This window comes from Perognathus longimembris, chromosome 2 (genome assembly GCF_023159225.1).
Source record: "Perognathus longimembris pacificus isolate PPM17 chromosome 2, ASM2315922v1, whole genome shotgun sequence".
Taxonomy (NCBI): domain Eukaryota; kingdom Metazoa; phylum Chordata; class Mammalia; order Rodentia; family Heteromyidae; genus Perognathus; species Perognathus longimembris.
The window spans coordinates 44550031-44563349 of NC_063162.1; the positions used below are offsets into that span (position 1 = coordinate 44550031).

The 13319-nt window shown below is 46.1% G+C and overlaps 1 protein-coding gene across 1 annotated transcript in view; it reads left to right on the forward strand.

The window, feature by feature from the left end:
• The window catches only part of Hkdc1 (hexokinase domain containing 1), a 45248-nt gene that overhangs the window by 24044 nt on the left and 7885 nt on the right, over positions 1–13319 (forward strand). The window contains exons 10-14 of the mRNA XM_048338913.1: positions 573–877; positions 2013–2158; positions 2251–2370; positions 12687–12782; positions 12932–13031. Of these exons, the coding sequence (XP_048194870.1) occupies positions 573–877; positions 2013–2158; positions 2251–2370; positions 12687–12782; positions 12932–13031 (767 nt within the window). The remainder of the gene's footprint in view (positions 1–572; positions 878–2012; positions 2159–2250; positions 2371–12686; positions 12783–12931; positions 13032–13319) is intronic.

A 13319-nucleotide genomic window follows, 5' to 3' on the forward strand; every position in this document is an offset into this window, starting at 1 on the left:
CATCTATCCATGCATGCATGCATACATGGAGGTGTGCATTCCCCCATCCATGTATCACTCTATTATTTATTAAATACTTGGTAAGATAACCTCGCATGAACAATCCTGGTAGGAAGACCCAGAGAAATGAGAATTTCTTAGAAATGTAGACAGTGAGAGCTGCTTGGGCTTACAGAGGTGGAACTGGAAATCAGGTGGATGTACCATAGAAAGAGCCGTGAAAGATCTTTCCCATTGACCAATAATATCCGGTCAGCGTGTCACACATGAACCTGCCTTACCTGAAATATCAGCTCACTTCCAAGTGCTCTTTCCACTGTCCTGGTCTCTCTCTCTGTCTCTCTGTCTCTCTGTCTCTCTGTCTCTCTCTCTCACATACACACACACACACGTGCGCGCACACACACACACACACACACACACCTCCCCTTGCTAATATCCGACTAATAAAGGGCTGAGCCCTGGCCTAGCATGCTGTCCAGGAGCAGTTTCCCCCTTCTCTTGCGTCTGTTCCCACTGTCCTTACCTGACCTTCATGACTGCTCAATATTTCCCTATCCCCCTACCTTTAGGTACCCAAAGCGTTTGCACAAGGTGGTGAGGAGACTGGTCCCAAACTGTGATGTCCGCTTCCTCCTGTCAGAGAGTGGCAGCACCAAGGGAGCGGCAATGGTGACAGCAGTGGCTTCCCGTGTGCAGGCTCAGCGGAAGCTGATAGACAAGGTGCTAGCTTTGTTCCAGATGACCCGTGAGCAGCTTGCTGGTGTGCAGGATAGGATGCGGGCTGAGCTAGAGTATGGACTGAAGAAGAAGACCCATGCACTGGCCACAGTCAAGATGCTGCCCACCTACGTCTGCGGGATGCCTGATGGCACAGGTGGGGATCACAGCCCCTCTCTCTAAATTGTCACACATAGCTCCCCTCAAAACTCCTCAAAACTGCTGGGTATCAGTGGCTCATGCCTATAATCCTAGCTACTCAGAGGCTGAGACCTTATGATTGTAGTAAAAAGCGGAAAGTGAAGCTATGGCTGGTGGTAGAGCACTAACCTTAAATGAAAAAGCCAAGGGTCTGGGCTCTAGGCCCCAATAATGTGACAAAATAAACACCCTCCCCTCAAAAGAAAAAAAAACAACCAACCCCTCAAATACGCTGAGAGTGGGTAGAATGGGTGAACTCTGGAAGATCCTGAGTTTCAGGCTTGCCTAGATTACAATGTGATACATTGTTTCAAACAAAATGGAACAAAGCAAAACGCCACAACAACAAAAGACTCCAGCAAAACAAAAAACTAAGTGCAGTGAGGGGTTTAGTTTTTACAGTTTTAGATCAGATCTCTTAAGGAAGGGAAAGGAATATAAGGTGGAAGTTTTGTCTTTCTAAATCTGTGTTCCTTGGCTTAAAGAGTGTGTATGTGTGTGTGTGTGTGTGTGTGTGTGTGTGTATACGTGTGCACATAAATGTGCTCTATGGCGCTGTGGTAATAGGACTTGTGATATTATTTTAGGCAGAGGTATGGAGACCAGGGGAAAGCAGAGCAAGAAGAGTTGTTTCATGCTTGTGAGGAGAGGTTCCTCTGGGCTGTTCAGACAGAATGACACCCTGGGCTCCTTGTGGTGGGGGTGGCCCAGCCTGTGCTTTGCTAGATTCCCTGTATCCAGGACACAGTGCCTTGAGCTTTCCCAGTAGGCCGTTCATCAGATCTGGGAGGACTCGAAGGGCTTCAACCTCCCCACTCTGCAGATGTGGCTTTTGGACCTGACCACTGTGCTGAAGATGAGAAGACCTGCCAGGTCCCTTACCTCTCTCTGGTCCAGAGCTCTTTCCATAATGGTGCCTAGACCTGAACTTTGCCATGGGGAAAGTGCAGGATAACAGACCAGCTCAAGATGTCAGCTTAGGGCCTGAAACCCTTCTCATATAGGAGCCCAGGAAGGAAGGCTATGGGTCTGCAGGGCTGGGGCCTGCTCCGTATATGCTGGTGCAATGCAGCTGCTTCTCTCCACCACAGAGAAAGGAAAATTTCTTGCCCTGGACTTGGGGGGAACTAACTTCCGGGTCCTCCTGGTGAAGATCAGAAGTGGGCGAAGGTCAGTGCGCATGTACAACAAGATCTTTGCAATCCCCCTGGAGATCATGCAGGGCACTGGTGAAGAGGTGAGTGCCAGGCATGGGTCTTGTGCCCTGCGGGACCAGCCACCCACCCCGATCAGTGCCCACCTTGCATGAATACCACCCTCTCTCGGCAGCTCTTTGACCACATCGTGCAGTGCATTGCTGACTTTCTGGACTACATGGGCCTCAAGGGCGCCCAGCTACCTTTGGGATTCACCTTCTCCTTTCCCTGTAGGCAGATGAGCATTGACAAGGTAAGATGCCTCACCAGGTGCACAGCCAGCCAGGAAGCTTCCCTCTTCCACCAGGGACACCTCCATGTTCCTCTGAGTCACTGTTCACTTTTTTTTTTTTTTTTTGCTGGTCCTGGGGCTTGAATGCTGGCCTGGGCACTGTCACTGAGCTCCTTTTGCTCAAGGCTAGTGCTCTACCAGTTGAGCTGCATTGCCACTTTTATGTATTTCTGTGATTAGCGATGAGAGTTTCATGGACTTTCCTATCTGGGCTAGCTTCAAACCATGGTCCTTAGATCTCTCAGATCTCAGCCTCCTGAGTAGCTAGGATTACAGGTGTGAGCCACCGGTGCTCAGCTAGCTGTTCCCTTTTTTATAAGACACAGATTCAGGGCAGCTGAGAACACAGGGTGGCATTTGAACTACTTAATGATTTTTACTTATGACTTTCTAGTTCTCATTATTGTGGGGTGGGGTGGGGAATCATCCCTTGCTGTCTTGCTGTCAACTGTGGACTGTCCACAGGCACCTCAATCCATGGGTGCTCAAATTCCTTCTGTAACATGAAACAGTGGTTTCCTATAAACTATGCATGCTTGCCAGGGTACTTTAAGTCATTTCTAAGTTATTTTTTTCTCTTTGCTGATATTGGAGCTTGAACTCAGGTCCTTAGCTATTTTTCTCATGGTGGGCACTCTACCACTTGAACCACAGCTATACTTCTGGCACATTTTTCAATTTTTAATTAATTCATTGGTAATTAATTGGAGTTAGGAGTCTCACAGACTTTCCTACCTAGTCTGGCTTTGAACCATGATCTTTAGATCTTAGCCTCCTAAGTAGCCAAGTAGTTTTTTTTTTTTTCTCCCTAAAATTTTTTTTTAGACTAATGCATCCTCATATCACTGGGGCCATTAAAAACTAATGCCTGGTGGGGAGGAAAGCTGCATGCAGCTGTCCATGGTGCTGAATGATTGATGGGCTTGATGGGCCAGGGCGAAGCTGAGCCTCTCAGTCAGGGGAACTGCCCTTCCAGTGCCCATCTTCTCTGACAGCACCGAGAAGCCTGTGAAATCGCAGTGAAGAAGGTGGGCAGCTGGAAGCAAAGCCACCTATGGTGGGTAGGAAACAAAGAGATATAACAAATTGATATTTTTGTGTAGCTACAATATATAAGAAGGGTTTTCAGCTGAGGACATTTTTTCTACTTGTCTATATATACCATGCAGAAAAGGAGCAACGGGGTCCAGGGTGCCAAGAACTGTGCTGGGGAGGAAACAAGTTTGCTGGTTGAGGGTCTCAGGAGAGGGCCATATAGCCACAGGGTTTGGGAGCTACCATCAGATTTGCTGGCAGCTTCAAAGCACTACTTTCTCAGTGTAATTTTTTTCTATTGCAATTTTTTTTGGTAATTTATTTATTAGTTGAACACAATTTTTTTGACAAGGTGTTGTGCAAAAATGGTACAGTTACATAGTAAGGCAGTGTGTACATTTCTTGTGATATCTTACACCCTGTTTTTCTTTCCCTTCTCTAGGTCAGGTAGACATATATACAATACACAATGTACCAAGAACATATACAGTAGCCACGTGGCCTACGCCCATGAAAATTCGCCTAAGGCTTTAAATGTAATGTCGATATTAGACAATATGTCGACAGTAGTCTTATATGAACGTACATATATAACTTTTGAGCTATTGTATTCTACTGAGAGGTCAATTTTTGACCTTTATATGTTGAGTAGTTGTTTGGTTTTAGTTGCTAATGTTGGGTCGCTGACCCAATCCTGTGGGAAATACCATTTGACAAGCAGTTTTTGGTTTCACAGACCTGGTCTCTACTGTCTCTCCGTCACCCCTTCTTTTTTTTTTTGGCCATTCCTGGGCCTTGGACTCAGGGCCTGAGCACTGTCCCTGGCTTCTTCCCGCTCAAGGCTAGCACTCCGCCACTTGAGCCACAGCGCCGCTTCTGGCCGTTTTCTGTATATGTGGTGCTGGGGAATCGAACCTAGGGCCTTGTGTATCCGAGGCAGGCACTCTTGCCACTAGGCTATATCCCCAGCCCCCCGTCACCCCTTCTTAACAGTCATATATCAGGGAGATCATGCCCCTTTGTTTTCTGTGTTCTAGGCTTGTCTCGCTCAACATTATTTGTTCAAGTTCTGACCATTTCCCTGTGAATAACAATATTTCACCATTCCTAATTGCTATGTAGTATTCCATTGTGTATAGGTACCATATTTTTTGGATCCATTCATCTGTGGAGGGGCATCTGGGTTGTTTCCATATTTTGGCTATTGTGAATTGTACAGCGATAAACATGGAAGTACAGATGTCTTTTTGATATCGTGGGACCTGCTGTTCAGGATAGATGCCTAGGAGTGGTATGGCTGGGTCATAGGGTAGGTCTATATTGAGCTTTTTGAGAAACCTCCATACTCTTCTCCAAAGTGGTTGTACTAATCTGCACTCCCACCAACAATGGAGAAGGGTTCCTCTTTCCCCGCACCCCCTCCAGCATTTGTTGTTGCCTGAGTTCAGAGTATAGGCCATTCTAACTGGAGTGAGGTGGTATCTCAGGGTTGTTTTTATTTACATTTCCTTTACTACCAGGGATGTTGAACATTTCCTCATATGTTTCTTTGCCATTTTTATCTCTTCTCTTGTGAAGTCTCTCTTTAGCTCCTTTGCCCATTTCCTAATTGGTTTATTGGGCTTGGAGGGGCTTAGTTTTTTGAGTTCTTTGTAGATGACAGATATTAGGCCTTTGTCTGTTGCTGTGCTGGTAAAGATCCTTTCCCATATGGTTGGCTATCTTTCTATTTTGGTGGCTATGTCCTTAGCTGTGCAGAAACTTTTTAATTTGTAGTAGTCCCATTTGTCAAGTCTCTCCCTTATTTGTTGTGTCCCTGGGACTATATTTAGGAAGTGCCTTCCTGTGCCTATAAGTTCTAGCGTCTTTCCTACTCTGTCCATCAGTAGTTTCAAGGATTCAGGTCTGATATTGAGGTCCTTGATCCATTTTGAGTTGATCTTGTTGCATGGTGATAGGCTTGGGTCTACTTTGAGTTTTCTGCACATGGCTGCCCAGTTCTCCCAGCACCAGTAGTTGAAGAGGCTATGTTTATTCCATTGTATGTCTTTAGCTCCTTTGTCGAATATCAGCTGACTGTAAGAGTGCAGTTTTATTTCTGGATCTTCAATTCTAATCCATTGGTCTTCTGGTCTGTTTTTATACCAATACCAGGCTGTTTTTGTTATGATGGCCCTATAGTAGAGCTTGAAGTCTGGTATTGTGATACCTCCTGCACTGCTTTTTTTTGCCTAGAATTGCTTTGGCTATTCTAGGTCTTTTGCTGTTCCATATGAATTTATGGATTGCTTTCTCTATTTCAGTGAAGAATGTGACTGGGATTTTGATAGGGATTGCATTGAATTTGTATAACAATTTGGGCAATATGGCCATTTTCACTATATTGATTCTGCCTACCCATGAGCATGGGAGGTGTTTCCATATCCTTGTGTCTTCTTTAATTTCCCTTATTAGATTTTTATAGTTCTCATTAAATAGGTCTGTCACGTCCTTGGTTAGGTTGATCCCTAGGTATTTTATTCTTTTTTTGGCTAGTGTAAATGGAATTGTTTCCATAATTTTCTTTTCTGTTTGTATATTTCTGGTGTACAGGAAAGCTGCTGACTTTTGTGTGCTTTTGATTTTGTATGCTGCTACTTTGCCAAAATGGTTTATTAGGTGTAGGAGTTTGGGGACTGAGTTTTTTGGGTCCTTCAGATATAAGATCATGTCATCTGCGAATAGGGATAACTTGATTTCTTCCTTGCTGATGTGGATCGCTTTGATGTCCTCCTCTTGCCTTATTGCTATGGCTAGGGATTCCAGCACTATGTTGAAAAGAAGTGGGGAGAGTGGGCATCCTTGTCTTGTTCCTGAGCTTAGGGGGAATGATTTAAGTTTCTCTCCATTTAATATGATGTTAGTTGGTCTGTTGTATATGGCTTTTATTGTTTTGAGGAATGTTCTATCTATTCCTGTTCTCTCCAGAGCTTTTAATAAGTATGGATGTTGTATTTTGTCAAAGGCTTTTTGGGCATCGACTGAGATAACAATGTGATTCTTGATTTTAGTTCTGTTTATGTGGTGAATTACATTGATTGATTTATGGATGATGAACCACCCTTGTGACTGTGGGATGAAGCCTACTTGGTCATGATGTATAATTTTCTTGATCAGTTTCTGGATCCTGTTAGCTAATATTTTATTGAAGAGCTTTGCATCTGTGTTCATTAGTGATATTGGTCTGTAGTTCTCTTTTTTTGTTGGTTCTTTGCCTGGTTTGGGAATGAGTATGATATTAGCTTCATAGAATGAGTTTGGGATTTCTCCCTCTGTTTCTATTTCACGGAAGAGTTTGAGGAGTATTGGTATTAGCTCCTCACTAAAGGTTTTATAGAATTCGTTGGTGAATCCATCTGGGCCTGGGAGGTTCTTTTTTTTTTTTTTTTCCGCCAGTCCTGGGCCTTGGACTCAGGGCCTGAGCACTGTCCCTGGCTTCTTCCCGCTCAAGGCTAGCACTCTGCCACTTGAGCCACAGCGCCGCTTCTGGCGGTTTTCTGTATATGTGGTGCTGGGGAATCGAACCTAGGGCCTCGTGTATCCGAGGCAGGCACTCTTGCCACTAGGCCATATCCCCAGCCCCAAGTTGGGAGGTTCTTGATTACCCCCTGTATCTCGCTGTAAGTTATTGGCTTATTTAGTTGATTTATTTCTTCTTGGTTCAGTTTGAGCAGTTTATACTTCTCTAAGAATTAATCCATTTCTGTAAAATTATTGTTTTTTACTGAGTAGAGGTTCAGGAAATAGCTCCTTATGATTGTTTGAATATCGTGTGTACTTGTTGTAATTTTTCCGGTGGAGTCCCTGATTTTACGTATATGAGTCTCTTCTCTTCTTTTTTTGGTAAGTCTTGCGAGGGGTCTGTCAATTTTATTTATTTTCTCAAAGAACCAGCTTTTAGTCTTATTTATTTGTTGAATGGTCTTTCTATTTTTAATCAGATTTATCTCTTCTTTAATCTTTGTGATCTCTCTCCTCCTAGTCATTTTAGATTCGATCATTTCTTGTTTCTCCAGTTGTTTTAGTTTCATCGTGGGGTTATTCACCTGCTCTGCTTCCATTCTTTGAATGTGAGTGCTGAGGGCAATGATCTTGCCCCTCAGTACTGCCTTAGCTGTGTCCCATAGGTTTCTTTGTGATGTATTTTCATTGTCATTGTGGCTTATGAATTCGTTGATTTCATCTTTAATTTGGTCTGTGGCCCATGTGTTGGATAACAGTGTGGGGTTTAGCCTCCAAGAATGTGTATAGCCTCTGTGGTAACCGTTGTTGTTGAGGGTTACCTTTAATCCACTGTGGTCAGTTATAATACATGGGATGACGTCAATACTTTTGTATTTGCTGTGGTTCTTTGTGTGGGCTATGACTTGGTCTATTTTGGAGTATGATCCATGGGCTGCTGAGAAGAAGGTGTATTGGGTCTCTGTAGGGTGGAAGATTCTGTATAGGTCTGTCAGATCCATTTGGGATATGGTGTTACTTAGGTCCTCAGCTCCCTTGCTGATCCTCTGGGTGTTGGATCTGTCTCTTGGAGAGAGTGGGGTATTAAAGTCTCCCACTATGATTGTGTTTGGGTCTATCTTGTTCTGTAGTTCTGTGAGAATTTGCTTGACATATGTAGGGCCTCTTTTTTTCGGTGAGTATACATTTATCACTGTGATGTCTTGATTCTCGATTTTTCCTTGTCTTAAAATGTAGTGACCTTCTTTGTCTTTTTGAGTTGATTTTAATGAGAAGTCCAGCTTGTCTGAGATCAGGATGGCTACACCTGCCGTTTTGGTAGGTGCGTTTGCTTGGAAGATCTTGCTCCATCCTTTCATTTGGAGCCTGTTTTTGTCCCTTGCTGTAGGGTGGGTCTCTTGTAGACAACAGATGGCAACTTTTTGTTTGCGGATCCATTCTGCCAGTCTGCTCCTCTTTATCGGAGAGTTTATACCGCTTATATTCAAAGAGATCAAGGATAAGAGTGTTTTCTCTCCTTCCATTTTCTTGTTGGGCTGTCTTTCCTCTTTTTTTTTTTTTTTCTTGTCTTTAGTGAGCTGCTCTGTCTGTTGGGCTCTGGCTATTGTAGTTTCTTTCTGTTTCTGTCTGTGTGTCCTGTACGATTTCTGTTGGGTGGGATTCCCCTCTTAGAATTCGTTGTAGGGCTGGTTTTTTATTCACATACTCCTTTAGATCCTCTTTGCTATGGAAAGATCTGGTTTTCCCCTCGAATATGAACTCCAACTTTGCTGGATATTTTATTCTAGGTTGGCATTTGTTGGCCTGTAGAACTTGGATGGTGTTCTTCCACTCTCTTCGTGAGTGGTAGGTTTGTGTGGAGAGGTCTGCTGTTATTCGGATCCTCTTCCCATTGTAGTAAATTTCTTTGTTCACTTTGGCTGCATTCAAAATTTGCTCTTTATTCTTGAGATCTGAAGTCTTGAATATTATGTGCCTTGGCGTGGCTTTTCTGGTATCTGGCCTGCCAGGTGTCCAATAGGCTTCGGTTACCTGGATGGGGTCCCCCATGAGATTGGGGAAGTTTTCTGCAATAACTCTATTGAAAATATGTTGAAGCCCTCTGCTCTGGTATTTGGCTCCTTCTATTCCAATTATGCGCAGATTGTATCGCTTGTCTTTGTCCACTAGTTCCTGGATTTGTCTTTCCTGAAGCTTCACTGTTTCTTGGAGTGTGGTAATTTTCTGGTTCTTGTCAGCTGCATCATCATCTAAGAGAGAGATTCTGGATTCCATATGGTCAATTCTTTGTGCTGTGGATTCAATTGCGGCATTTATGAATGTCAGAGAGCTATTTATGGTTGCTCTGATCGTGGAAATTTCTTCCTTTAAAGAGTTGTATTTTAAATCTATTTTTTCATGCATTTCACTTCTCAGGCTTTTAAGATCTTCTTTAATGGAGGTTTGCATTGTATCCATTTTTGCTTCCATTTCTTTCTTGGCTTCCTGGAAGTCCTTCAAGACTTCCACTCTAAACTCCTGGAATTGTTTTCTGATTTCGTTTCTGAAGCTTTCCATCATTTCTGCTAACATGGCCTCAGTTTATTTTTTATTCTCTATCTCCTCTTCAGTCGTGCCGCTTCTGGAGCTGGCGAGTTGGCTTGCCCCCTGACGAACTGTGTTCTATTTCTTTGTGATTTGTGCATCTGGAGGTCTGTGGGTGGCTTCCCTGGTTTGGCTTTGTGCTGGTTCCCGCTGGTCTGTCAGTGGGAGCCTTGTGTCCTGATGTCCTGGCTCTGGGTTTGGGTTTGGCTGTTGAACCTTGCTGCCCAATGGGTGAGCATGACCTTCTCAGTTGTTGCTGAGGTGGTTACCCTCACTGCACTTGGGGGTCGGTAGGTTCTGTGTCTTTCTCTGTGGGACAGTGTCCTGCCGCAGTATCGTGCTGACCCTAGCATGCCCCTGTTGGGGGTTTGCTGGTCGCTGGTTCAGCATGGCATGGAGGCTTTTCTCTTCTTTGGTTCTTTTTTCCACTCTGTATCTTGGTCAGAGGAGCTCACCTCTCAGGCAGTTCGCCTTCCTGTGTGGACCGCTCCAGGGTCGGTGTTGTTGAGAGGCGGCCCACCACTTGTGCGAAATGCGCCAAATTGAGTGGGCATGGCAGCTGGAGAGCTCTGCCCTCCTGTGCAGGAGCGCCTACCAGAGTGGTTGCTGTCGCCCTCCTGTGTGACGTGTCCCCACTACAGCGGGCGCTGCCGCTGTGGCCCTGCCCACCTGTGCGGGGTACGCCTACCAGAGCGAGCCCCGGGTTGTTGGGGTGTGCTTGTGCCCTCTCGTGAGTCCGCTGTGGGGGGCGGTATGTGTGGGCCCCAGTGGGATCATGTGTCCGTGAGTGGGTTAGCACCCTCAGACTGTGCCTCCGCTGTGAGGGGGGTGCGTGATCGGGCCCAGCTGTTCCTGCTGGGCTGGTATTGCCCACCAGCGCCTGTGACTTTAGTTGAAAAAGTCTGCAAGGCCCAGGTGCCTCAGGTGGGGCTTGCAATGCCTGCTGTCCCCGGGCCCCTGTTGGGAAGGGGGCAGAGCCGTGCAGCCGGTTCAGGCTCCTCTGCTGCCTTGGCGCTTCTCCGCCCCCCCCCCCCCAACTCCTGTGTCTTCCCAGAGCCTGATGGGATCTTGCCGCCTGATTTGGGGGTTCTTTGTTCCCTCTGGGTGAGGAGGGGGAGGGAGGGAGTTCTAGCTTCCCTGTAGGGTTTGGGTCTCTGATAGCTGGTCTCCCATTGGGGGAGGGGTTAATGGGGGACTCACTGGTCCTGGATTGTGTGTGTGTGTCCTGTGCCGCCGTTGGTCCTTCGGAGGTGGAGTGCTGTGGTGTGGCAGAAGGTCGTGATGGCAGCCTGGCTCTCCCCTTCTGCGTCGCTCAGTTCCCCCGCTGCTTGCATCCGATTCCGGCTGTGCAGTCCTGAACTTCCCGTCGCCGCCGTCTGTCTTGGTCCGCACTCTCCCTGGGGTCCGTGGAGTCCTGCTGTCTGGACTCTGCGCTCCCGGTGTGGGTTTTCGGCAGTCAGTCTGCCATTAGCCGGGTCTCCTTTCCCAGCCTGGCCCTGTTAGGGCCAGGGTCGGCTGGTGGGGGGAGGGTACCCCGGAGATTCTCCGGCTCTGTGCAGGTTATAGGCTCTTCTGTTTTTGCTCCTTTTTGTTTCCTGCATTTCTCCACTGCTTCTGGCTGCTGGTTTTGCTGGGTTCTTGATGGGGTGTTGGGTGCTGGAGTTCCCAGCTTGCTATTCAGTTGGAGCGAGTTGGGGTGCCTTCCTACTGTGGCGGTGCCATCTTCCTCTCAGTGTAATTTTTTATTAGACATGTTAATTTTAGAAAACTTAAAGATATAGAAACTCAGAGAAACATGCTGCTGTCTCATGCCTGTAATCCAGCTACTTAGGAGACTAAGATCTGAGGATCAAGATTCAAAGCCAAGGAAAGTCCATGAGACTCTTATCTTCAACAAACTACCAAAAATACAGAAGTGGAGTTGTGGCTCAAACAGTAGAGTGTCAGCCTTGAGCAAAAGAAAAAAACTCTTCACGATGATGAAACAAAATCATCATTCTAGGGAATGATGGGAATATGGCTGGGAATATGGCCTAGTGGTAGAGTGCTTGCCTTGCATACACGAAGTCCTGGGTTCAACTCCTCAGCACCACATATATAGAAAAAGCTGGGGCTGGGGATATAGCCTAGTGGCAAGAGTGCCTGCCTCGGATACACGAGGCCCTAGGTTCGATTCCCCAGCACCACATATACAGAAAACGGCCAGAAGCGGCGCTGTGGCTCAAGTGGCAGAGTGCTAGCCTTGAGCGGGAAGAAGCCAGGGACGGTGCTCGGGCCCTGAGTCCAAGGCCCAGGACGGGCCAAAAAAAAAAAAAATTCATGTGTTAAAAAAAATATATATATAGAAAAAGCTGGAAGTGGCGTTGTGGCTCAAGTGGTAAGAGTGCTAGCCTTAAGCAAAAAAGAAGCCAGGGACAGTGCTCAGGCCCTGAGTTCAAGCCCCAGGACTGGTAAAAAAAAACCAAAGCAAAACAAAACAAATCATCACTCTACTGTACAAAGCTTACAAACTCTAGGAACTTTAACAGTAAAATAATTTCTTCCAATTCTGGTGATATGTACAGTTCTTTCCTTTTGTTTAGTAACATCTGTTCCCTCTTTCTCTCTCATTTCCTCCTTTCCATCACCACCCATGAGTAGCTTAGTTCACTTTCATCAATGTCTGATGTAGCTGATGGGCCCCTCTGCTGTTTTTTTTTTTTAATAAAATTTTTTAAATACTTTTTTTAATGCTGCTGTGTGGAATGAGCGGTTTCCTTGCTCTTGTTAGAAAATGAGTATGACTGGTGTTCTCTGAAGAGCAAAGCTTGGCCTGCACTTTGTAACTCTACCTTGGATGACATCTCAATCCATGGTAGGCTAAGTTAAGCATAGGATCCCGCTGACACAGGCTTTGATTCTGGAAACAGCATGGCTCAGAAGTTAACAACTGACTCTTGAAGACTATGAAGCACTGGTCAGTGGCCCTTGTCTGGTCATCCTGCTCTGTGCTTCCTCTACGCCAGGTGAGGTCTGCAGTGGGCACATGCTGCAAAGTGCACATGCCTAACTAGCAAGGACATCTACTTGCCTCGTGTCTCCTAGATGTGGAAGTTGCATAGTGTGTGAACTGCTTGTGAACTGCTGATTGAGTGAGTATCCAACCTCTTTTCCTTCAGGGAACACTCATAGAATGGACCAAAGGCTTCAAAGCCACTGACTGTGAAGGGGAAGATGTGGTGGACATGCTCAGGGAGGCCATCAAAAGAAGAAATGTAGGACATGATGTTGAGGCTCGTGCTTGACTCACCTGCATCCCCCTGCTCTGCCGTCCCATGCTCAGCCCCTGGGATACAGGCCTCTGCTGCCTTGGGCTTTCAGGCCCTTGAGCAGTCTGCCTCTGGTAAGGATGCTTCCTTTGCAGGAGTTTGACCTGGACATTGTTGCAGTGGTGAATGATACAGTGGGGACCATGATGACCTGTGGCTATGAAGACCCTAACTGTGAGATTGGCTTGATTGCAGGTAAGCTCTCAGGCAGGGCCCATTGGCCTATTCCCATCCTGTCATTTTAAGGTTACCCTTGAGCCTCAAAGGGTTAGGGGTCATTGTTCCATCACTTAGAGGCTCTATCTAACACAGAGATGGCCTTCATTAAGGTTGGGGTTCAAGTTACTTCCTTTCTACATCTCTACTTAATGTCATTCTCCATTAGGAAAGGAGATGGCATTCAGATTATGGCCTTGGGGCCAGCTGTCAGGAGGAAGGAGAGCACAGTTGTCCTGTTGGTCCAGGCCTGACCAGGCCAGGTTC